The sequence below is a fragment of the Narcine bancroftii genome, chromosome 4 (assembly GCF_036971445.1).
Source record: "Narcine bancroftii isolate sNarBan1 chromosome 4, sNarBan1.hap1, whole genome shotgun sequence".
In the NCBI taxonomy this organism is placed as follows: Eukaryota; Metazoa; Chordata; class Chondrichthyes; order Torpediniformes; family Narcinidae; genus Narcine; species Narcine bancroftii.
The window spans coordinates 33,087,199-33,111,245 of record NC_091472.1 but is presented as its reverse complement, the minus strand read 5'-3'; the positions used below and the strand labels follow the sequence as shown (position 1 = coordinate 33,111,245).

Genomic DNA, 24,047 nt, shown 5'->3' with positions numbered 1-24,047 from the left:
TGCCAGAACAGATCCTTGTGGCACTGGTAGTCACTGACCTCCAGGAAGACCACTTTCCTTCTACTACTACTCTCTGCTTTCTTCCTGCAAGCCACTATTTTATCCACACTGTCAAGGCTCCATGGATCCCATCCCTCAAGACTTTCTGAATGAGTCTCTCATGTCTCCTTGTCAAATGTCTTATGAAAATCCATGTAAAAAGCCACACTAATCCATACTAATACCACATCTACTGCCTTACCTTCATCAATTTCTTTTGTTATCTTCTCAAAAACCTCAGTTAAGCTCATGAGGCATAACTTTCCCTTCACAAAACCATGCTGACTGTCTTGAGTAGCATTGTAATTAGCCATTCCCCAATTAAGCACTTTCCCATTTTGTCTGCTTTTATCCTTTTCCATGCTGATGCTAAAGCTCGGGAAGTTGTTCACCAAAATGCTCCCCCACCGAGAGGTCCGCCACCTGACCAGGTTCAGAATTAGATCTTGTATGTGCTTTCCACTCATCAGCTGGTCCACATACTATGTTAGGAATCTTTCTTGGACACATCCGACAAATTCAGCCCATCTATCTTTCTTGCAGTCAGGAGGTGCCAGTTAATATTAGGGAAGTTGAAATTACCCATTACTACAAACCTGTATTACCTGCACCATTCCAAAATCTGCCTGCTTATCTGCTCGTCGGTGTCCCGAGGGCTATTTGGGGCCTATGGACTACTCCCAGCACAGTGACTGCTCCTTTCCTATTTCTGACTACCACCCACACCAACTCAGTGAAAACTATCTCTACAACCTCCTCCCTTTCTATATCCATGACACTATCCCTGACCACTACCCACTGCCCCCTTTCTCTTATTTCCCATCCTATTCCATTTAAAACACCTAAACCCCAGCACCTGCATCAGCCAATCCTGCCCTTCTTCCAGTCAAGTCTTTATAATGGCCACAACATCTCAGTTAAATCAGATTTTGGCAGCAGTGAACAAGTGCTAGACTACATATTTAGTGCTAGAGGCCTGGTCATGAATAAGCTCTCACCCCAACTCTTCCTTGCAGATCAAGGAGGAATTCTGAGCCAGCCCCATTTGCTAGCATTTGGTCTGCATTCTTCTAAGCTCTTCCTATCCATAAATCTGACCAAATCTCTTTTGAATGTTGTAATAGTAGCTGCTTCTAAGTTTTCTCTGGCAGTTCATTCCAGGTGAAAAAGTTGCCTCTCAAATCCCTCATAAATCTTTCCCTCTCACCTGAAATGTGCTCTCTAGTTCTGTAATAATTTATCTTGGGGTAAAATATAGTGAACAGTCAATTTATCCAAGCCCCTAATTTATTTATAAACTATAAGGTCACCTGTCAGCTTCCTAAGCCCTCATCAATCAAGACCTCCAGTCCTGGCAACATCCTGGTGAATTGTCTCTGCATCCCTTCCAGTTGGGGGAACAGAACTGAATAGAGTAATTTAAGTGTGAATAATGAGGTCCCCACTCTGTACTACGTATCTTTCCCGATGCAGACAAGCATGCCCAACGTCATTTTGTCCACCTGAGTTCCCACTTTCAGAGAAGTTTGCACATGCACCTCTCAGTCTAGTCTGATGTGAAAGGTCACAGCTTCTGTTCTGGAACCTGGCCTAATAATGGTCAGAAAATGCTGTAGAGGTAAATTTGGAACTTGATCAACTATCTATGAATTGTCAGCTTCCAGCATGTTGTGCAACTATTGTGAGAGTACAACATTAGCACACAGAGATACCAGAACTCCCTTGGAAATCTACCTTGTTGAAAGAATGGGCTCAGGCCATCTTATTTATACCATGCACTGCTGCCAAATTAAGTGAACTGTGATGCAACCTTATTGAACATTTTATCTTTGAACTTGAATAGAACTTCAAGATTTCTTGAAGTTCCAATTACAAGGGGATGATCATTTATCTGTAGAACTCTGTCCAGTTTTGTTTCCATTGCACAGACAACTAAAGGGAAGTTTTTTTTAAGTGCATGCAATCTTCCCTGAACAATTTACCTTCATGCACTTAAACATTCAGTCAGGAATTCTATATTTTAGATACAATAAAAGTTATGCTGATTATAGGGTAGACTCCACTGCTGAGAAGAGCTGATTGTGGCCATTATATTTTTGCCATAAATTTCCTGAGAGTTATGTGTCAATCTGTGCCTGAGGAGTCAGAGAAATAACTTCACTCAATGTGTGATTGGAGAATAAAATAGTAATTTGACTCTTTCAGATATTGCTCAGTTAAAAGGAAATATATTTATATTCTGTGCATCAATTTACAATTTCTTCTCTTTACAATCTCATTTACAAATGTATTGAGGTTTGTGTTTAATTCCGAAGACCACTTTTCAGTTTACCTCTTAATCTTGGAATGTTATTGGCTCTTCACTTCTTATGAATACAAAAGATATATTGGATAGATATTTCATACAACAATAGACAACAAACTTTGCAGTGTGAGACTAAAAATTACATATCATTGACCTACATGTGTTACCTATTTAATGGTTGACTTGTTTATGCATTAGATCACCAGCTCAGCAGAGACCGAGGCAATTACTTCGCAGCAGCTGGTCAAAGGTCATGCTTACTCCTTAACAGGAGCAGAAATAGTAAGTCCAAAATTAAGTGCTTTTAATATCTTGTATTCTGGTAGAGCATTTAGAATTCCATGAAAGGGTGAGGCATTGTTCCTCTGCAATTTCCCAAACTAACTTTGAATGAAATCACCTTTTTTTGGTCTCCTCCCCTTTTAATGGTGCTGAAAGAAGTAAGTTGTTATACAGGTATAGCAACCCTCCTATGTTTTATCTGTGGGCCAAAACAATCAGGCACAGCTATCCTTGCAAACATTCTCACCAATTCAGCCTTCAACTTTCTGAGTCCTTGAGTTCAAATATTCCTTCACAACTGACATTCAGTTCCTTGACTCCCAGTATCTCTCTGCTAATCAGTCTGCTGGAGGAGCTCAGCATCAGTGGGAGTGAAAGAATGGTTGATGCTTTGAGCCAAAGCTCTTTGTTAAGACTGGGGACATGGAGAAGAGAAGCCTGTGTAAAGAGAACAGGGTGGGAGGGGTGGAACAACCATATGGCGTGAATGTAAAATGTTTTAACTTCAGGTAATGTGTCCTCTTTGTTTATTCTTTATCATATCTGTTCTTCACTCTTCCCACTCTTCTGTTTCTCCCCTTTTCTACCCAGCCCGCTAACCATGCTCATTCTCCCTCCTCTTTAATTCCATCCCCATCTCTCCACTATATTCTTGTGCTCTCTTCTCACCAGTTAGTTCCATCTGGTTTTTCTTTGTACCACCATTTTCACCTCTTCCTGTCAGATTCCAGAAATGGGACCCGTGGACTGCAAATTTCCCACTCACACATTTGCCTGTGGTCCGCCCCTTCCTCACTCCTTCCCCTCAAGTTCCCGATGATGGGTTCAGGTAAAACAATGACTGCCTTTTATTTCCTATGGATACTGTGCGACCTACCTAAAGTTTTCCAGCACTTTTATGTACTGAACTAGACCCCAGCATCTACAGATTCTCTTAATTTACTCCACCTGACCCTTGATTTTCTTGCCTCTCTCTCCCTTTGTCTGTCATGTGTCAATCTACTGCCACTGTGATTTTTCACTTCTACCTGGTTCACCAATCCCACAAGGCTCCTGTTTTACCCTCCCTTGACACTAGCTTCTTTTCTCTACATGCCCAGTCTTGATGAAGAATTTTGGCTCAAAATACCAACCATTCTTTTTGTTGCTTCACCTGCTGAGTTCATCCAGCAGATTATATTTGGGTTCATATTTTGGTATCTGTAGTGTGTTCTGATGTGAAACCTAATGGTAGCTGCCTTACCATTACAATCCTTAAATACATTGTCTAAGGCACCCATACCCTTGATCTATAAGCTGCCTTGCATCAAATTGGCCCCCATTTAAACAAAATTCATATTTTTCCTAGTTTCTCCAAATCCTTTGTCATTTTAATTATTCTCTAAGCATCTGTGACATCAATGCTAATGAACAATGGCCTTGTAAGCATTCCCAGTTTTGAATGCAATCCAATTTTGAGACAGTAGCTCTAATTCTGTAACTAAACCTTCCTGCCTCAGCGACTTTATTTTCTTCTTTGTGACTCTTAAAACTTAACTCATTGTGCAAGCAATTAGACTTATGTCCCAACGCCTTGGCCAATACCAATTTTTTTTAAATCTTGTGAATCATTTCAGGACACTGGTATATTAAAGGTGCTTTATAAATACAGATGTTTGCAATGTATACATTGAATATTCACCTTTAAAGCTGAAGATAATGTAGATACAAATTGAGAATGTCGTTTTCTCATAATTTAATCCTATAGGTGAACTATCAAGATGATGAGGAGCAACTGGTCCGTATCCGGAACCCTTGGGGTCAAGTGGAGTGGACTGGAAGTTGGTCTGACAAGTAGGTCCTTTTGTGGAATGTTGTTACATGGTTATCAAATATTATGGTCTTGTATCCTGTATCAATAGGTGGCTATTTGGTGTCAAGCCATGACATTTGGGTAAATCGAACCAGGGCAAGACTTGCCTTGTTAATGGTAGTGCCTCAAAGAGTGCTGTGAAGCAGGGAGACCAAGGGGTGCAGGTACATATCTCTTTAAAGATGGCAGTACAGGGAGACAAAGTAGTGAAGAGAGTGGTTAGATTGCATGTCATCATTGATCTGAGCATTAAATACAAGTGTTGTGATATCTTGGTGAAGTTATGCAAGCTGTTGTTAAGGCCACATTTGGAATATTGTGTGCAGTTTTGGTCACTTAGCTACAAGGAATGACCTTACAAAGTTGTAAATGGTACAAAAGAGGTTTATAAGGTTGTTACCAGGATTATAGAAGAGTTATCATGAGAGAATAGAAAAACAAGGTCTGTTTTCCTTACAGCATTGGCGGTTAAGAGAGGATCATAGTGAGGTCTATTAAAAAAATCGTGAGGGGCAATAGATAAGGTGGATAGTGAGAGGCTGTTTCTGAGATTAGGAGAATCTAAGATGAGTGGACTGTATGCTTTTGACATCTTAGCCTTTCTAAATCAAAATATTGAGTATAGGAGTTGGGATGATGTGTTGAAGTTGTTTTGACATTGGTGAGGCCAAATTTAGAATATTGTGTGCAGTTCTGGTCACCTAATTATAGGAAGGATATTAATAAGAGTACAGAGAAGATTCACTAGGATGTTTCCAGGTCTTCAGGAGTTGAGTTACAGGACTTTGCAAGATTTACAAGGTTTACAAGATTATGAGAGATATAGACAGAGTGGATGTGAGTAGGCTTTTTCTACTTAGATTGGGAGAGATAAAGACAAGAGATCATAGTCTTAAGATGAAAGGGGAAAGGTTTATGTGGAACATTAAGGGAAAGTTCTTTACTCAGAGAGTGGGAGAGTATGGAATGAGCTGTCATCTGATGTTTCAAGAATAAATTGGATAGATAGGTGGCTGGGAGAGGTCTGCAGGGCTATGGAATGGGAGCGGGTCAATGGGACAAGTGGAATGATGGTCGGCACAGACTAGAAGGTCTGAATGGCCTGTTTGCTGTTGTGTTCTATGAAGGTATAACTAAAAGGCAAGGTTGTGGAATTTGTAAGGGATGTGAGGGAACAGTTCTTCACTCAGAAGGTGGTGGGCATATGGATTGAGCTGCCAGACAAAGTGGTGGAAGCAGATATGTTAGCTTCATTGAAGAAACTCTGATCATTTAAATTTAATTGAGAGAGACACAGGCCCTTCTGGGCCATGAACCTCCACTGCCCAAATACATGTGACCAATTTATCATCTAACCCCGTACTTCTTTGGAATGTGGGAGGAAATCAGAGCACCAGAAGGAAACTTATGCAGACATGGGGAGAAGGTTTAAACTCTGTACAGATAGTGCCAGATCCTAACTGTTCACTTATGCTGTAATACCACTGCACTAACCACTACATTAACCATGCCAGTTACATGGAGGGGAGGGGCTTTGAGGGATTTAGGCCTAATGTGGGCAAGAAAGACTAACCAAAGCAGGAGGGCACATTGTGCTGGGTCTGTGGCCTGTTTCTGCGCTGTAGAACTGTATGACTTTATCCCCTTCCGAATTCAGAGACATTAATAAATCATGTTACAGCAACATGAGGATCTTTGGGGTCTTGACATGAATATTACCACACTGAGGGTTAGGTGAAAATTCTGAATTATATAGCCTCCACAACTTTCTATGGCAGAAAATGTTGACCAGCGCCCTATGCTCCCAGCACCCTTGTGCTGAAAATAAGTAGATGATTAAATAGTAGAATAATCTAAGAACATGATTTTCTGTCCACTTTCAAGCTGCGTGAATAATGAAGTACAACACAAGTTCACTATCTTTAATAAACTCCAAAGTGAACAAACTTGTTCTTTCTTTGCTCCAAAGCCTGCCCACTCTTCAAGTGATTCCCCCAGATGCAAACTGAGAAACTGCCTTGATGAATGACATTAACACAAAAGGATTCATTTTTAAGTCAATTCCAGTAACTCCTTACAACCAAACTAAAATCTGAATCTCAGCCATGAAAAGAATTCAATGCAATACAGGTGTTTAAAGCATTATGCATGCCACTAGATCAGTTTGGGTTGTGAGCAAACCGTGACCTCCTTGTGAAGAAAGGTAATGTTCAAGTTTACCTGACACTCCTGGAAATGGTGGCACCATAATTGCTTTCTAAATTGTTATTCATCTCATTCCAGTGCCCCAGAGTGGGGATGCATCCCTGATGAAGAAAAAGATCGTCTCTGTGATCGTTCAGAGGATGGAGAATTCTGGTAAAAATTGATTCCTTCCTTTGTCTGCCTTGATGTTATGGCATAGTTACTGGTTATAGAGCAATAGGCAGCTGAAAATCTAAAGAAGTCTGGAAATATTATCAGTACTCAGCAAGTCAGTTTATAGAAATAGAGGCAAGGCTAACTGATTAGATCCCCAATCTTTGTGTTAGAATTGGAAAATGCTACAGGTGAAGAGACTTTAATGAGGAATGCAGTTTGGCATTACAGGAAGATTTTTTTAAAAATGGAGTTGGGAAAGATACTGACTACTTACACAGATGGGGAAGCTGTTATTACATTAATTTATCTCCACATTGTTAGTATGAAAACAAAATCAGGGCATTTTAAACCCATGCTGAAGGTGCCACAAAATCTTGGATTAATTTTATTATTTTTAATTCAGAAAAATATCCAAATGTGTTTAATAAAATGGTAATTGAAAAATAAATGGTTAATCAAAGAGGGAAATATCAGTGTGATAAAATGTTTGAATCTTAACTGTAAGCTGGATCTTAAAGGCCAAGAGAGAATTAAAGAAGCGGAGGAATTTGGAAAGGGAAGGAATGCAAAAATGGATAGATTTGAAGGAGAAAGGTAGATAAAGATTTTTAAAATTGCCTTTACAGACTATTCTGTATAGCATTTATCCAATTTGTGAGGAGTTTGTCCATTGTAGAGGAGGCTGGAACTTGTGCTTTAAATTGGAGGTGACAGAAATAAGGGAGGATGATCCATTGAATGGGGGCTGGTGGGGTGAAGGCAGATGAGAGGGGAGAAGTGCAGAAAATGAGTTGATAGCCCTGCCAACTATGGTACAAGGATAACACGGTTCGGGATCAGAGCAGATACAATGGAGACAAAGAAATGGGAAAATAGAGTCCTGATGGATTGTAGGCCTATACAGTGTTATATATGTGGTTTATATGGACAACAGGTTGTTGAAATTAAGAAATAGATGGATAGTGTGGGGAATGGGGGATTAAACATATTGCTAAAGTAGAATTTAAGCACTAGAACGGACCAGTAAAAGTGTTTCTTGCATTGTAGTGTGTGTGTATATACATGCAGGTAGTCCTCGACTTTCAACCTTAATTGGGACTAGAGGGTTGGTTGTAACTCAAATTGGTTGTAAGTCAGGATCACCCTACCGCATATGTCCAAACCAGGTCCCAAGGCAGTTTTTCAAAAAACATTTTCAACGAATGAACTTTTAATGATGATCCTCAACATATGTAAATTACAGAACCTTTAATAAAGATACATAACATAAACATTAGTTTTAATACCGTGGTAAATATGTACTGCACCTGTACTGTACAATGGTTTTAATAAAGATTGTCAACATTTTAGCTTTAATTGGAAGTCTCCATCTGAACTTAATCCCATCACTGCACTTATACTGGTACTTGGCTGTGACTCCTCACAGTCATTGTCTTCTTCAGGGGTTGATGTGCAGAGGGTTGATGAAGGACATTTGAAGAACATGCCTAAACTCATTGGCACCATTTGTTTATTTATTTTCATTGTACATTTGATCCTAAGAACTTAAAGTGACCTGAATTTGGGAATCAATCTTGGCAAATCTTTCAACATGCTTTCAAATTCAACAATGGCCTTATCCATTTGAAAAACGCACTGGATAACCCCTTAACGGTAAACCTCTTCTGTGGTTCCTTATCTCTTTCCCTTTCTCCTTTCTCTTTTCCTCCTCGGCAATGCATTCTTCATTTAAGTCCTGTTTGGTCAATTTTTTTGATTCGAGATCTAATAACTCTTCCACATTTTCAATGTCAACTACGAATTCAAGATCCGTTGCGAGCCTCACAATGTTCACTCTAATCTCGTCAAACACATCCTTCTCATTCAAGCTTGTGTGAATGTAGCATTTGGACATTTTTTTCAAAATTCCATTCATGCATATTCCTGTAACATTCTCCCATGCTGCTGTGATGCTCTTGATGCAATTAAGAATGCTGTAACTTTTCCAAAAATCATGTAACAATGTTTGATCATTGTTGGTTGCTGTTATGGCCTGTACAAATGTTGAGCGAAGGTAATGAGCTTTAAAAGTTGCAATCGCACCTTGGGACAATAGGGCTGAATGATAGAAGTTGTGTTTGGTGGCAGAAATATCATGTTATTATCAGGATTAAGTTCTGACAAATGAGGTAGAATCCAGGTGCTTTATCTAAGATTAATAGAATCTTGACAGTGAAACTATTTTCTAAACAATATTGCCAAACATTTGGAATGAAACAGTTTTCAAACAAGGCTCTAATCATTCCAGGCTTTGCGGTTAGATCTGTAGTGGACAGGCAGGGTGTACTTGTTAATGTTTTTGAATGCACGTGGTTCTCGGAGCGGTAAGCCAGCTTAAAACCAACAGGGTCACTCGATCCTTAAATGCTTCAAATCCCAGCTTCTTTATGGATGTCTGTTCGTTCCGGCATCCTCTTCCAAAAAAAGTCCCGTTTTGTCCACATTGAAAATGTGCTCTGGTTGATAACCGCTGTCACGGATGAATTCATCCAGACTTTCAATTAACTTTTTGGCACCTCCTTCATTGGCAGTTGCTGCTTCACCTGAGACTCATTCGTTGTGCAAGCTGTACCTTCTTTTAAATCTACTAAACTTGTGGTAATGCTCCCAGTGTAATCCCCTCCCACTCGCTTCTTCAGTGTCTCATAATATTTGTCTGAATCATCCTTAAATTCAGTGGAATGCATTTCTGAATCAGGTCTTCTAATCACTTCTCCATCTCGTGAATGGGCCTTCACCGTTGCTTAGTTAAAATTGTGTTCTTCATCCTCACAGATTCGCTTACAGCCTCGCATATTCTCTCTGCATCTTTTAAAATCGTCAACATGGTGGAATGCGACAACTGTAGACTGTGTGCAGTATCATTCCCATATTGGTTAATCACTTTCATTTTTCCCTCCCAAGTTATGGTTTTCCTCAGTCTCTTGGTAGTGTTATCAGCAAGGGATATGTTTTTCCTCTTACTGGCCATGTTTCTAGCACACTTACAGAATGGCGACTGTGCATGTGGCACTATACAATATAGTGGTATATTGGACATGCCCAGACACAATTTTTAAAAAATTTAGTTTGTATGTGCAGGTGGTCAGAATTCGAGGCGTGCGTGCGTGCGTGCGTGCGTGCGTGCGTGCGTGCGTGCGTGCGTGCGTGCGTGCGTGCGTGCGTGCGTGCGTGCGTGCGTGCGTGCGTGCGTGCGTGCGTGCGTGCGTGCGTGCGTGCGTGCGTGCGTGCGTGCGTGCGTGCGTGCGTGCGAATAGATATTATACACTCACACAGACATATATATTCATATGCATACACCACACACACACACACACACACACATATATATAAATATATATCTATCTATATATAGATAGATATATATAAATATATATCTATATATAGATAGATATCTATCTATATATAGATATCTATCTATATATATAAATATATAAATAAATATATATATATTAAAAAAAAATATATATATATAGAAATAAAATATAGGGGTGGGTGAGTTCTGGACCTGATGTCCCATTCATCCAGGGAAAGTACATCCCCCCTCCTTTCTCGATATAGTGATTGCTGCATGGCCACTGTCTGGTTTGTCAGACAGGAGGATACTGCAAATGGCCTCTCCTTCATTACTGTGTCCATAGCAACACCTATTCTTCAGTGTCCCCGTTTTCACTGAGTTTTCTACGTGGTGGCACGACCGAGTGTCCAGCAGTATAACTGGATGGGTAGGCTGGGCTCATTAGCCTTGTTTGGCAGACAGCTTAAGAGAAGGACAACTCTGATTTCAAACCTGGGCAGAGAGAACTCATTAGCCTTGTCAGGCCATCCATCTGGGAAGGACAACGACATCATTTGGTAGCACCCTGAATGACCAAGCAGCTTCTCTAGGGGCAACATTGCTTGCTCCACATGGAGAGGTGTCTAGAAAAAATGGCCTAACCAAAGCTCATTTCCATTCCCCCCCCCAAGTTGTCTAATCACAGTCAATGGGCATCCTCAAATGTGGTTGAACAACAATAAAAATGAAAAGGTACACACCTGCCTCACATGGTGTGCAGGGGCTAAAGCATGCATACTGGAACATCAGAACCATCCTTGGTTGCCCAGAACAATGCTCCTCTCTAGCTGCACATGAACTTTCAAGATTGAATATCGACATCACTGCTCTCAGTGAAGACCAGAGGAAGGCAGCCTCTGAGAGACGTCTTTCTGGCATTGACTTTATAGTCAGGAACTCCATTGCCTTCAAACTTGTAAACCTGCCAACCATATTATATCGATGCGCCTCTCACTTTGAACCAAGCAGATGCCACACTCTTGAGTGTGTATTGTAAGGTAAAAACATCATGAGATGGGACCGGAGAAGGAGTCACCCAGTACTAAGGAGTAACAGAATGCAGATGTGACCTTGTACACTCAAGATAAGCTTTGCACTAACAAGAATGATCTGCAGCAGACTAACAGAGAAGGATAGCAACAGTTTATTCATTGGACAATGTAATGGTATGATAATTTACTAAGTACGTATCCTGAGGTATTAAAAAAAACCACTTGCTGATAATGGCAGAATGCGCCTTCTCCAACTAACACTGTTAGTTGCAAGTGTTACAATCCGGCAATAAAGAACAAAGAACCTTGATTTCGACTCAGTCTGGTGTTTGTCTCCCTCATTCATGAACAAAGCAGACCTAACAGTATGCCCCAACTCGTCAAGAGGATCCAGCAGAAAAAGATAAGTTTTGGCATTGATCTGTAAAATCTCATACAGAACATCCCTCCAGACAACAAGGTCATCATCCTTGGTGACTTCAATGCTAGAGTCGGCCAAGATCCAGAAGATCTTGCAACAACAATAAGCTCCTTCAATTAGAGTTTTGCACCATCACCGACTCCATTTTCCAGCAGAAAGACTGTCCTAAGACCACTTGGATGCATCCTCAGTCCGAGCATTGCCACCTCATAGACAACATGTTGGTGCGCCAGAGACCTTCAGGATGTCCTACTCACCTGAGCAGGAAAAGTTTGTGGCAAATCATGGAATGACTGGGATGCCCCCCAAGGTTCCTCAACATGGTCATCCAGCTACATGAAGATGAGCATGGCCAAGTCTGACACAACAATGACCTCTCAGAGCCCTTCTCAATAGGCAATGTTGCAAAGCAAGGTTGTGTCCTCGCACCAACACTCTTCACTATCTTCATGATGCTCCAAAGGACCACAGAAGACCTTGATGACGAGGACAGTGTATACATCCAATACTACGCCGATTACAGCCTGTTCAACCTGAGGGGACTGCAGTCCCACACCAAGGCATTGGAGCAACTCATTCGAGAGCTACTCGCCGATGATGCTGCCCTTGTTGCCCATACAGAGACAGCCTTGCAGTGTATAGCATCCTGCTTTGAGAAGGCTGCCGAGCTCTTTGGATCGGAAGTCAGCTTGAAGAAGACAAAAGTTCTCCATCAGCCCGCACCTCATTAAAAGTACCACCCTCCCCGCATTACCATCAGCAAGACTGATCTGAAGACAGTCCACCAGTTCAGTTACATAGGGTTCACCATCTCATCAGAAGCCAAGATCTATAAGGAAGTTGACAACAGACTGGCAAGGCAAACAGCGCATTCTGCAGGCTGTACAAAAGATTCTAGAACAACAAGCATCTGAAGAAAGACACAAAAATCAGTGTTTAGCGAGCCATTCTGATGGCGTTACATAAATGTGTATGTAATAGACAACCCCCACTTTTTTTGGTCCAAACATTGAGTTTTTTTGTATGACTCTCCTTTTTTGGCCCAGACTGCCTGTTCAAGCTCTTGACATCCTGACCGTGGACCCCCATCTGAGCTCCCAACCACTGACTCACACCTAGCCCTCAGCCTCCTGTACACCAGAGGCACCCGATGCCCTGATGCCTTGGTCGCCCACCCATCCTGTCTTCCCACGCCCTAGCCGTGGATCTTTCCCTCAGCTGCCTGCCCATTTAAGCTCCTGATGCCCCAAACGCAGACAAATCACCCTGTCCCAGCCATCCAAGCTCCCAAAGCCTTGAACAATGCAGGTAATTAATGCGGTAAAAAAAATATAGCCTGTGTAAACATCCACCAACCACGCCCCAAAATTTGAGCCAAAAACTAGTGCAAAAACACAATGATAACATGATTATATACACGTGTGTGTGTGTGTGTATGTAAATATCAATCTACTTTGTTCAATGTCATGAGATAGAAACTATTTTACGCAAAATAGTCATTAGACAATTTTGAGAATTATTTCTCCTGAGATAGCTTCAGTTTTTTTTATTTCTTTCCATTCCAGGATGGCATTTTCAGAATTCCTAATGAATTTCTCTCGATTGGAAATCTGCAATCTCACTCCTGACACACTTGCCAACGATGAAGTTCATAAATGGAACATGGTTGTACATCAAGGGTCTTGGAGAAATGGATCTTCTGCAGGAGGATGTCGAAACTACAGCAGTACGTAACTTCAGTTTTCTTCTTCTTTGCCACTTTGCTGGAATAGTTTCATTTATTCCTTGGTAGGAACAATATGTCCTGGAGCAATACCATTGCACTGCCTTCTCCTCTGCTAATGTACCATGAAGTTCTCTTTGCTTCAAGTCAAACATATTTCAGTGGCAACTAAAACATAATTCTCTTTGTGTGGATCTTGCTTCAAGACTCATTTTATTTTTGACTGCTTCAGTTGTCAGTTTTATGAAATGACATTCCTACTTCTTATCGGTAATGGCGATACATTTATTCTATTATTTCTATTCTTTGCATGGCCACCTCTAAACATAGGGATTAACCATTTAGAATCATTGACTTTTCTAGTATTAAAAATAAAAGATCAACGCACCATGTTCATCAGCTAACACTTTTTTATGGATTCATAGGATTAGCATGTTGCAGTGGGTATTGGCCATCGGAATTGAATGATTTGATAAACCATTTCAAACATAATCTTAGAGTCCAACAGCAACAAAATTTACCCTTTGGCCCACTGTGCCCATTCTGGCCATCAAGTAATCCCAATTTCTAGTGCTTAGTCTGTGGTCTTTTACATGCCTAAGTACTTACTAAATCTTATGCGATTACCTGCCTGCATCACCCTTTGCTCTAATCCAATGCTCTCTGACTAAAGACATCTCTACCAAGAGGTAGTTTCTTATTATGTGTCCAATTTATGCCCTTCATAATTTTGCATCCATTTATCAGGACATCTCTCTGCTGCCTCTACTCTTAGAATCATAGAATTATACAGCATGGAAACAGGCCCTTCAGGCCAACTAGTCCAATCAAGTTGTCTACCTGAGCTAGTCGCATTATGTGGCTTTGGCCTGATTTCCTCTGAACCTTTCCTATCCATTTACCTGTCTAAATATTTTTTACATGTCAAAATTGTACTACCTTTATAATTTCTAAGGATATAAGAAAACAAACCGTTTCTGTTCATTTCTGAACATTCCATCCCAGAAAACATTCTGGTGAAGACACAAAACTCCTGATGCTCAAATCTGGAACCAAAAAAAAAGACTGCTGGAGGAACTGAGCAGGTCAGGCAACATTTAGGGTGAGAAAGAAATGTTTGAGTCCAAATTTGGGGTCTTGACCCAAAACATCGACCATTCCTTTTTCTCCTCAGATGCCGTCCGACCTATTGACTTCCTCCAGTTTTAGTATTCCAGCAATGTCCTAACATAACCATTGTTTTATATATTGGAATACAATATATACCTGTTCTTTTAATCTATGCCCAGCCAGCATATTACTCATCCCAATCCAGCCATACTCTTTCTACCTCATCTCGAGAAGAACAATTGAGTATAAAATCACACACTATAAGATTGAAGTACAGTTTCTTTCCTGCTACTATCAGACCAGTTAACGAAACTCACATTAGTAGGACAAAATTGCTCTTACTCCGGTCAAACTGATCTCAGTTTGACTGGAGTAAGGGCACTCCATTCCTGTTTTATTCTGCTCTACTTGAGAATGGATGGACTTTCTGGATAGCACGCAAAACAAATATTTTCACTGTGTCTCAGCACACATGGCAATAAACATAATTTGAATCTTTAAGAGAACTATGTCAATTGGTTCAGAGTCACAAATTGATTAAAAAGCACATACTTGTCACTGAAACAAGATGTTGTTCCAGGTTAATTACCTTAATTTGGATTCCTACTTTTCATGGTCCTGTTCTCTGGATTGTATCCCTATAACATTACCATCCTATACCTTTATCCCATATTAACCAGGAATTAGTCAGCACTGATCTTTCCAGAATGATACTATAGTTGTTGAGTAGCTTAACTCATTAATATCCATTGATTTCCATTCACAGATACATTTTGGATAAATCCTCAATTTAAGATTCATTTGAATGAAGCAGACGAGGATCCTGATGACGATGATGAGAAATGCAGCCTTTTGGTTGGAGTGATTCAGAAGAATCGTAGAAGGCAGAGGAAAATGGGAGAGGATATGCATACTATAGGCTATGCTATCTATGAGGCAAGTTCTAACATTTACCTGCATAATGTTTTTGTACAAACAAAAGGATGAAACAAGTTCAACCTTCATGGATTATACATTTTCATTTGAAAAAAAACAAAGGTATTAGTAGCGTTTAATATTGAAATGCTGAATTTGAAAATGGCATCTTGCCAGAAGACCAGCCATGACTGGTGAGCAGGTGCAAGGGCTGACTGATCTACAATTACACTTGGTGTCATGTGTACTGAGGTACCAGATTCAGATGTATTTTTGGATAGAGTCTTAATGTTGAATTAGGCATGATTAAGTGATATTACTCTGCAATCGCCACCTAAAGGCATACTTTCTCTTATTAATAGCTCAGTGGTTAGAGCACTGGTCTTGTAAACCAAGAGTCGTGAGTTCGTTCCTCACTGGGGCCTCATTTCTGTGCGGGGTGCTGGAAAAGGGGCTACTCTATGTCCTCTTTATGGTAGACAAAAATTGATGAATTTCATGTATGTTACATTCTAAATGTATTATTACGAGACAATAATGGAACCTTTACCTTTTTACCTTTAAGACGGGATGGAACTTTTCTGAAGCGTAGGAAGCTAATAGGGGACCTCATAGAGGTTTATAAAATTATGAGTGGCATAATCTTTTATAATCTTTTTTTTTCCCCCAGGGTAAGGAAGTCTAAAATCAGAGAGCAAGGAGTTAAGGTGTTAGGGGAATGATTGGAAAGGAAACAGAGAAAAACCTTTTTTTCTCACATGGTTTGGTCAGTGTATGGAGTGAGCTACTGGAGGAAGTGGGAGAACAAGGTACAATTGTAAAGTTTAAAAGGCATTTGGACAAGTAAAAGAATGGCAAAGGTTTAGAGTGAAATGGGCCGAACACCAGCAAATGAAAATTACCTTGGGTGGACACCTTGTTTGACATGTTCAGGTTGGGCTGAAGGGCCTGTTTCTGTGATGTAGAACTCTAATTCATAGACTGCTTTACTCAATGATGCAGCATGGACTATATGGCATGCCGTTACCTCTATACCTAAAAAGCAAACACATGCCCATGGCATCATTGAGCACAGCTAGTCAGCTGTATTTGGGGCTTAAGTGGCTTAGAGTCATATAGCACAGATACAGGCCATTCCACGAACTATGCCTACAGTGGTCTTTCGGAACCACTCCACATTAACCCCACTTTCACCTCTTGGCTCATAACACTCTATTGCTATTACCTTTCATGTGCTCATCTAATACCATGACTTTTTTAAATTTTGAGATGCAGGACAGTAAAAGGCACTTCTGGCCCACAAGCCCCCACCGCGCACATACACTCATGTGACCAATTAACCAACTAACCCCAAATGTCTTTGCAATATGGGAGGAAATTAGAGCACTTGGAGGAACCCCATCCAGACACAAGGAGAACATACAAACTCAAGACAGCACCAGATTCCAAACTGGATTGCTGGGACTGTAATAGTGTTGCACTAACCGTACCGTCCAAAGTTGTAAGAGTAGTTCCCTCCACCACCCTCTTAATGCAGTTTAACACTATAATTGTCTGAGTGATAGAAGTATCAATAATTCATTGCTGATGAGACAATAAGACATCTTTGGTAGGTAATGTGATTGATCATACAAAACTTTTGAGATTACAATCCACTGTGGAAAATTGTATTATAGACAACTCTGGTCATATCTGGACTAGCCACCCTTCTTTGGCTTGGCTTCGCGGACGAAGATTTATGGAGGGGGTAAATGTCCACGTCAGCTGCAGGCTCGTTTGTGGCTGACAAGTCCGATGCGGGACAGGCAGACACGGTTGCAGCGGTTGCAGGGGAAAATTGGTGGGTTGGGGTTGGGTGTTGGGTTTTTCCTCCTTTGCCTTTTGTCAGTGAGGTGGGCTCTGCGGTCTTCTTCAAAGGAGGTTGCTGCCCGCCAAACTGTGAGGCGCCAAGATGCACGGTTTGAGGCGATATCAGCCCACTGGGGCAGGCACCAAGAGATTTCTTTAGGCAGTCCTTGTACCTTTTCTTTGGTGCACCTCTGCCACGGTGGCCAGTGGAGAGCTCGCCATATAACACGATCTTGGGAAGGCAATGGTCCTCCATTCTGGAGACGTGACCCACCCAGCGCAGCTGGATCTTCAGCAGCGTGGACTCGATGCTGTCGACCTCTGCCATCTCGAGTACTTGATGTTAGGGATGAAAGCGCTCCAATGAATTTTGAGGATGGAGCGGAGACAACGCTGGTGGAAGTGTTCTAGGAGCCGTAGGTGATGCCGGTAGAGGACCCATGATTGGGAGCCGAACAGGAGTGTGGGTATGACAACAGTTCTGTATACGCTTATCTTTGTGAGGTTTTTCAGTTGGTTGTTCTTCCAGACTCTTTTGTGTAGTCTTCCAAAGGCGCTATTTGCCTTGGCGAGTCTGTTGTCTATCTCGTTGTCGATCCTTGCATCTGATGAAATGGTGCAGCCGAGATAGGTAAACTGGTTGACCGTTTTGAGTTTTGTGTGCCCGATGGAGATGTACAGTTAAATTATAAACACTAGCAGAGCTAGGAATAGGGAATGTACCATCTCTATCTGGTTCAAACCCTCGTCCGCTGAAAATGCTGGTGCATTTATGCCTTTTGCTGGTCCAGCCCAAGTTGAAGATGTAAAAAGGTTAAGTGCCTTTACAGTTTTCTTGCTGATTTTGGGTGCAGGACAAAAATACATGGTTCTTCTGTCAAGCTATGAAATAACTTGATAAAGGTCTTCCTGAGTCAATTTTGTACATGGAGGTTAAAGCTCTTGTGTACAAAAAAGTGGGAGAGATGGTGACATTTTCTTTTTACATAAATGTATTTGCATCATTTAGTGCTGATGCTTTCCAATGTAAAATGGCATTTAAGCATGTAGACCCAGTCCTGCTATTATAAAGATGTCTCCATCTTTTGCTTTGCTTTCTCTTTCTGTTAAGGATGCCAAGCAATGCTAAGAGTGACCCCTTTGTCTAAGGCCAAGCAAAGTGTACTTTACATTTTGTATATTATTATATGACAAAGGAGTTTAAAGACTGGTTGTACTCAAATTATACAGTTGATGCAGTAATTGTAACCTTCCTGCGAAAGCCTATCATTTGTTTTTTTTATTTGGCAGGTCCCCGATGAGGTACGTTGGATTATGGCCCAGAAATTTGCTTTTTACATGCAGGCAATATTGTGCCAGTTTATGATAACTAATTGAATATGACAAATTAATCTTTAACATGGGCGTGGGAGGCCATCTGAAGAAATGGCAAATGTATTTTCCATTACTATTCTCCCTCTTATTGCACACCATATTCTGCATAAGAGATCAGGTAACTGACCTACTTCAAGTATTTCTTCTTGTACTTCAAGTATTTTTTCTTGTGTCGATGGCCAGATGGTGTATGAGGGTGAATCTGTCAGAAAGTCTCTATTTGTGTAACTGTTACGTGGGTGTAGTAAAGAATCTTAATGTGAGGTATTGTGATTTTGAACTTGTATCCTGATGAAACTTCTTTGTTAAAGTTGTGAATCATTGATCTATCTTTTCCATTTTGATATAAATTTAGGTTAAGTATTCAGATATTTCTGGGGACTAGAATTCTCTGCTTTGGATAGATTTATGCTTGTGGAATCGTGAGTGAGACTACATGTAACATGGGTAGTTGTGACACTAGCTGTTTCACATTCTGCATTAACTATTTTTATTGCTAAATTAGTTGGGTATAACTAAGCTAACTTTATAGCTAAGTTTGTAGTGATTTTTTTAAAGCTTTGTTTAATTCAGAACTTGCTATATATCTTTAAACTGCACTTTAGTTTTTTTCCCAATATTATCACAGTGACCTGGTTCAAAAACTTTTCATAAACAAAGCACTTTGAGATATCCTGATGGCATAAAAGGTGCTTTATAAATGCCACTTCTTTTTACCCAGCTTGCTACTGTAAAAGCTCACATTGGATGCTCTATAGCGTTTTACAAAGCCAGTTCAATTCAAGCATTTGAAAATCAAAAGCTGCATGAAGAAAGACATTTTCTTTTCCAAACTTAGTTAAACTTTGCAGTGAATCTAAATATTAAAAGGAATGAGAATATTGTGGGCATTCTGTGCTTGCTTGATGATACTGCAGATCAATGTTTCAATTGATGACCTGCATGTCTTGGACTTGAGGTATTTTATGTGCTGTGCTGAAATAGCATTTAAAAACTTTTTTTTTCTACGAATTAGTGCAAAGACCAAAACAACATTCAGATGAGGAAACGTTTCTTCATGACCCATGCATCCAAAGCAAAATCAGAAACCTTCATCAATCTGCGAGAGGTCATGAGCAGGCATGCTCTTCCATGTGGACAATATTTCATTGTACCATCCACTTTTGAGCCAAATAAAAATGGAGATTTTGCAATCCGCGTGTTTACAGAGAAACAATCTGATGTAGAGTGAGTAGCAAAAGCACAAAGAATCGGAAGCAGCAGATGCTGTAATGGGTGGTGATCAATGATAGTAATTTTATTTAAAAGGTCAGGTTTGAGATGTGATGCTCCCATTTTCTTTTTTCTCATCTGTCACTCTACAAATTTTTAAATCTAATCTTCATGCATGGAGGGAAATGTCCTATGGGCTGTTCTGACAAAGGCACAATTTTTCTAAAAAAAAAATCAAGAATGCATTGAAGCAGGATCTTATTTTAAATGGCTAGGATAGAATTCAATTTCATGCAAGGAGTTAATTTGGTCAGACTTCTACCTATTCCAATTTAGAGTTCCACCTCAAAGCATATGAACATTTCAAGTGCGAAGATTGCTGAATTAATCAATCTCAACAGGATATCTCTGTATCTCTGCAGCCATATGTTAAGCAAAAGATGGCATAGGCTTCCTCCCCTATTAGTCTCCCATATCCTCAATGAATACAGGATTGGACATGTTAAAAGTGCTAAACAGTTCTTTGACAGAAACTGCCTGAGGTAGCCTTCAGACAGTTTCTGACCAAGAACTGTTTTCAGGCAAAAAACTGAAGAATTGCCAGTATCTGTGGAACCAGATCCTGGCATTTGTCAGTGCACAACTTCATAGAACCATAAGACACTACAGCACAGAAACAGGCTCTTGGGCCCATCTAGTCCATAACAAACAATTATTCTGTCTAGTCTCACTGACCTGCACCCAGACCATAGCCCTCTATACCATTCTCATCCATATGTATCTAAATTTTTCTTAAATGTCAAGATCAAGCCTGCATTCACCACTTCAGCAGGTGGCCCATTCCACACTCTCACCATTCTTTGCGTGAAATTTCCCCAAATATTCCCCCTAAAAATGTCACCTTTCACCCTTAACCCATGTCCTCATTCTTGTCTCATGTAACATCGTGGAAAAAACTTATTTGCTCTATCTTTACCCTTCATAATTCTATATGCCTCCATCAAATCTGCCCTCATCTACTCTCCAGGAGATAAAATAATAACCAATGCCTTGTACAACTTCACCACTTCACTGTAACATCTCAACTTCTGTCATCAATATTTTGACTTAAGAAGGCAAAAAATTAAAATGGGAGAAAGTTGGAGAGTAAAAATAAATAGATTAATAATAGATGTATTATGATATTAATACTGATGTACTTCTGGAAATTTATCTGAAATATCTTCCTAGAACAAACGTGTTCTGCTATATTTGCAATGTGCATTGTTTTCTTGTTACAGAGCAATAGATGTTGAAGTTGATGCAAACCTGGAAGATGAAGAGGTAATGACTAATTTTCCTTGTTTGCTGGGAGGTTTCTAACCATTTGCTCACTTTGAATGTTGTAGATGTTGTTATAATCCAACTTTCACTGGGATGAATTGGAATAAACCATAAGTCATAGGAGCAGAAACAGGTTATTCAGCCCATCAAGTTTTCCCCACCATTCAATAATGAGCTGATCCATTTTCCCACTCACTCACTGCCTAGCTTTCCCTCCATAACCTTTGCCCTGGGTAATTAAGAACCTATCAATCTCTGATCTTGAGGACTTTGTATCCATCCTTTTCACCTTGCATTCTTTGGGAAATTCATCCTTTCAATGTCTCTTTACCTAATACTGGGCTCATTACCTTGAAGAATGGCTCAGGGCCAAAATGTTGGTTACATAGAACATAGAATCTCTATCTTTACCTCCTATGAACTCTGCAAGACCTGGTGAGATCCTCCAGCATTTACTACATTCACAGCGTCTGCAGACTTCTGTGTTTCACTCCCCATACATAGTAGGTGAATACTGAAATTCCTGCCATATATATCAGATGACTCTTATGGTTGGGACAGAATTAAGTGGAGCATTAAGCCCTGATTAAACAATAGTTTGTTCCAGTCTGGTTGCAGCATGGGTACGCTATACCTTACTGGCCACTAGCACAATCAACTATAGCAGAGTGCAAAGGGGAACCAGCCATAATGCAGGTGCCTCATCCAGAGATCTGGGTCACGATGAACAAACGCAGAAACTTGAGGTCTTCAATCTTGAAAGGTGGGGTCATGAAAGCAATTTTATAATGGTCCATATTTAATAACGTAGAATAAATATTAAATCAAAATGACTTCTAAATTAAAGAAGTGGGACAAAAACTTTTGTTATTTCAAAGGTAAAATATCGTGCTGCATGGACAGATATGGACCAGCAAAAGATTTTTTGAATTGTTTTTGAGGTTTAGTTATTTATAAATAAGTTCTATTTGATTTATAAATATTTCTAATGCTTTAAAGCTCCCAAACATTGCCATGTTTTTGATGGTACTGACTAATTTTTTTGAGTGAGGTACATCTGTGAAATATTTTTGATTCATTTAGTGGACAAAGTTTGTTTGACCAACCAACTTGGGCCATCCATGTGGACATACGTTTGCCACAGAAAATCCTCATAGCTGTAGTTGGAGGAAGGTGCATCAGTGCCAAGTTAGCATTTGCACCCCTCCAAAAGAAAAGTCTGCAAAATCTATCCCAAAAACTCCAATAAATGTGTCAAACCTCTTTCTGCTTTCAACCACTAAATTAACATTTTGTTGAGGTCGCAGGGTGCTGGTCATAACGGGATATTCTTCTGCAGGGTTATGTAAATTGTTTCATTGCATGTTTGATCTGCTGAAATATCTCTCCTTGCTATATTGCCTTATGTGTACTTAATTTTTTTTAATCAAAAATATCCTGAAGGTCGATGAAGAAGACATTAGTTCCAGCTTCGAGAATTTATTTGATTGTTTAGCAGGCGAGGTAAGAAACCTACATTACTACTAAAGTTGTTCTTTGCAATTTTAATCCTAAACATTGTTAGAATAATCTTCTAAGAGTCTGATATTAAAATTGACAATCAAAACACATTTGGCTAAATGATAAAAACTGGGCCCAGATATGCCATGACAATATGAAAATTACAATAAATGTTAGATATAGAATGGTTCAATATAATTTTTCCATCAGTTATTATGACAAAGCAAAAGCTTAATAAGCTGAAATTAGACACATCAGATAAGTATTTTTGATGCAAACAGGACATTGATACTTACATTTACATTCATTCTAAATTGAATTTCTTTTGGACCAAATTGATCGATTTCCACCAACAGGTAATAGGGACTCCACTTCCACAAAACTCTTATGCTATTTCTAATCAGAGATATATTAAAGATTTACCCAAAGTCTAATTTGGATTGGTCTCAGGAGTTTTTAAAGATTGCATTGGCAGTTGCTAGAAAATGTAAGGCAGTTTCATCGATGTTGAAAACAGATCTAATATTAGACCCTTGGCATAGCGAAATTCAAAGTTATAAACCTTTGGAAAAAATTACATATAATTTAAGGAACAAGTACAGAGATTTTCTGAAAATTTGTTTTCTATTTCTGCAAAAGATTGGTGTGGTTACTTTATAATTAATCATATTAGGATTATTAGCCATTTTGAAGTAATCTGTCACTCTCTGGCCTCATCTTTTGTTGTAATATCCTTATTTTCCATATTGAAAGTATAATTTACATTTATTATAATTTTTGAAATTTCTATACGTATTATGTATTTATTGTTAGGTTGTGATTAACATATATAGTTTTATAATGATATCCATTTTTATTAAATTAGTTTAGTTCTTTTTTTTCTTTCCTTTTTTTCTGTTTTCTTTCCTTTGGGGTTTTTTCTGTGGGAGTGGTTGGGGAGAGAAAAATGAAAAAAGCATGTTTGTTTCTTCTTGACTAGATTAACTGAAATATGTATGTAATTTTGAATATGTGTTTAATAAAATTAAATTTGGGGAAAAAACGCATTTGGCCAAAATAGGCAGAGTTTCCATAATTCACTCAGGAGTCCTTTAGTGAATGGCACTGTGTACAAATATAATGAAGATACAGAGCAGTTGCAGATGACGCAGAATATAATAGCTGATATAAAGTCCAGCAAAATATTTGGGATATAATGACAATAACCCAATGAGATTTATAACTTTTAAATAATCATGATTCAGTTGTATGTGAGAATTTGAGCAGATATAGGCAACATAGCTCTTTGAGACATTTATAACGCATGTCTTAAATTGTCTCTACTTTATTTGGAGTGTAACACCTGGCTCGAGACTCCTTAGCCAGCTGAGTCTCACAAACGTCTCATAGAAATGTACAGCATTTCTTGATCTAC

At 39.6% G+C, this 24,047-nt stretch overlaps 1 protein-coding gene across 1 annotated transcript in view; it reads left to right on the top strand.

The window, feature by feature from the left end:
- Nucleotides 1-24,047, top strand: part of LOC138760433 (calpain-2 catalytic subunit-like) — a 93,655-nt gene that overhangs the window by 55,478 nt on the left and 14,130 nt on the right. Inside the window, exons 6-14 of the mRNA XM_069931015.1 lie at nucleotides 2,543-2,626; nucleotides 4,374-4,459; nucleotides 6,762-6,836; nucleotides 13,194-13,354; nucleotides 15,228-15,397; nucleotides 18,515-18,526; nucleotides 19,614-19,825; nucleotides 21,091-21,133; nucleotides 22,577-22,636. Of these exons, the coding sequence (XP_069787116.1) occupies nucleotides 2,543-2,626; nucleotides 4,374-4,459; nucleotides 6,762-6,836; nucleotides 13,194-13,354; nucleotides 15,228-15,397; nucleotides 18,515-18,526; nucleotides 19,614-19,825; nucleotides 21,091-21,133; nucleotides 22,577-22,636 (903 nt within the window). The remainder of the gene's footprint in view (nucleotides 1-2,542; nucleotides 2,627-4,373; nucleotides 4,460-6,761; nucleotides 6,837-13,193; nucleotides 13,355-15,227; nucleotides 15,398-18,514; nucleotides 18,527-19,613; nucleotides 19,826-21,090; nucleotides 21,134-22,576; nucleotides 22,637-24,047) is intronic.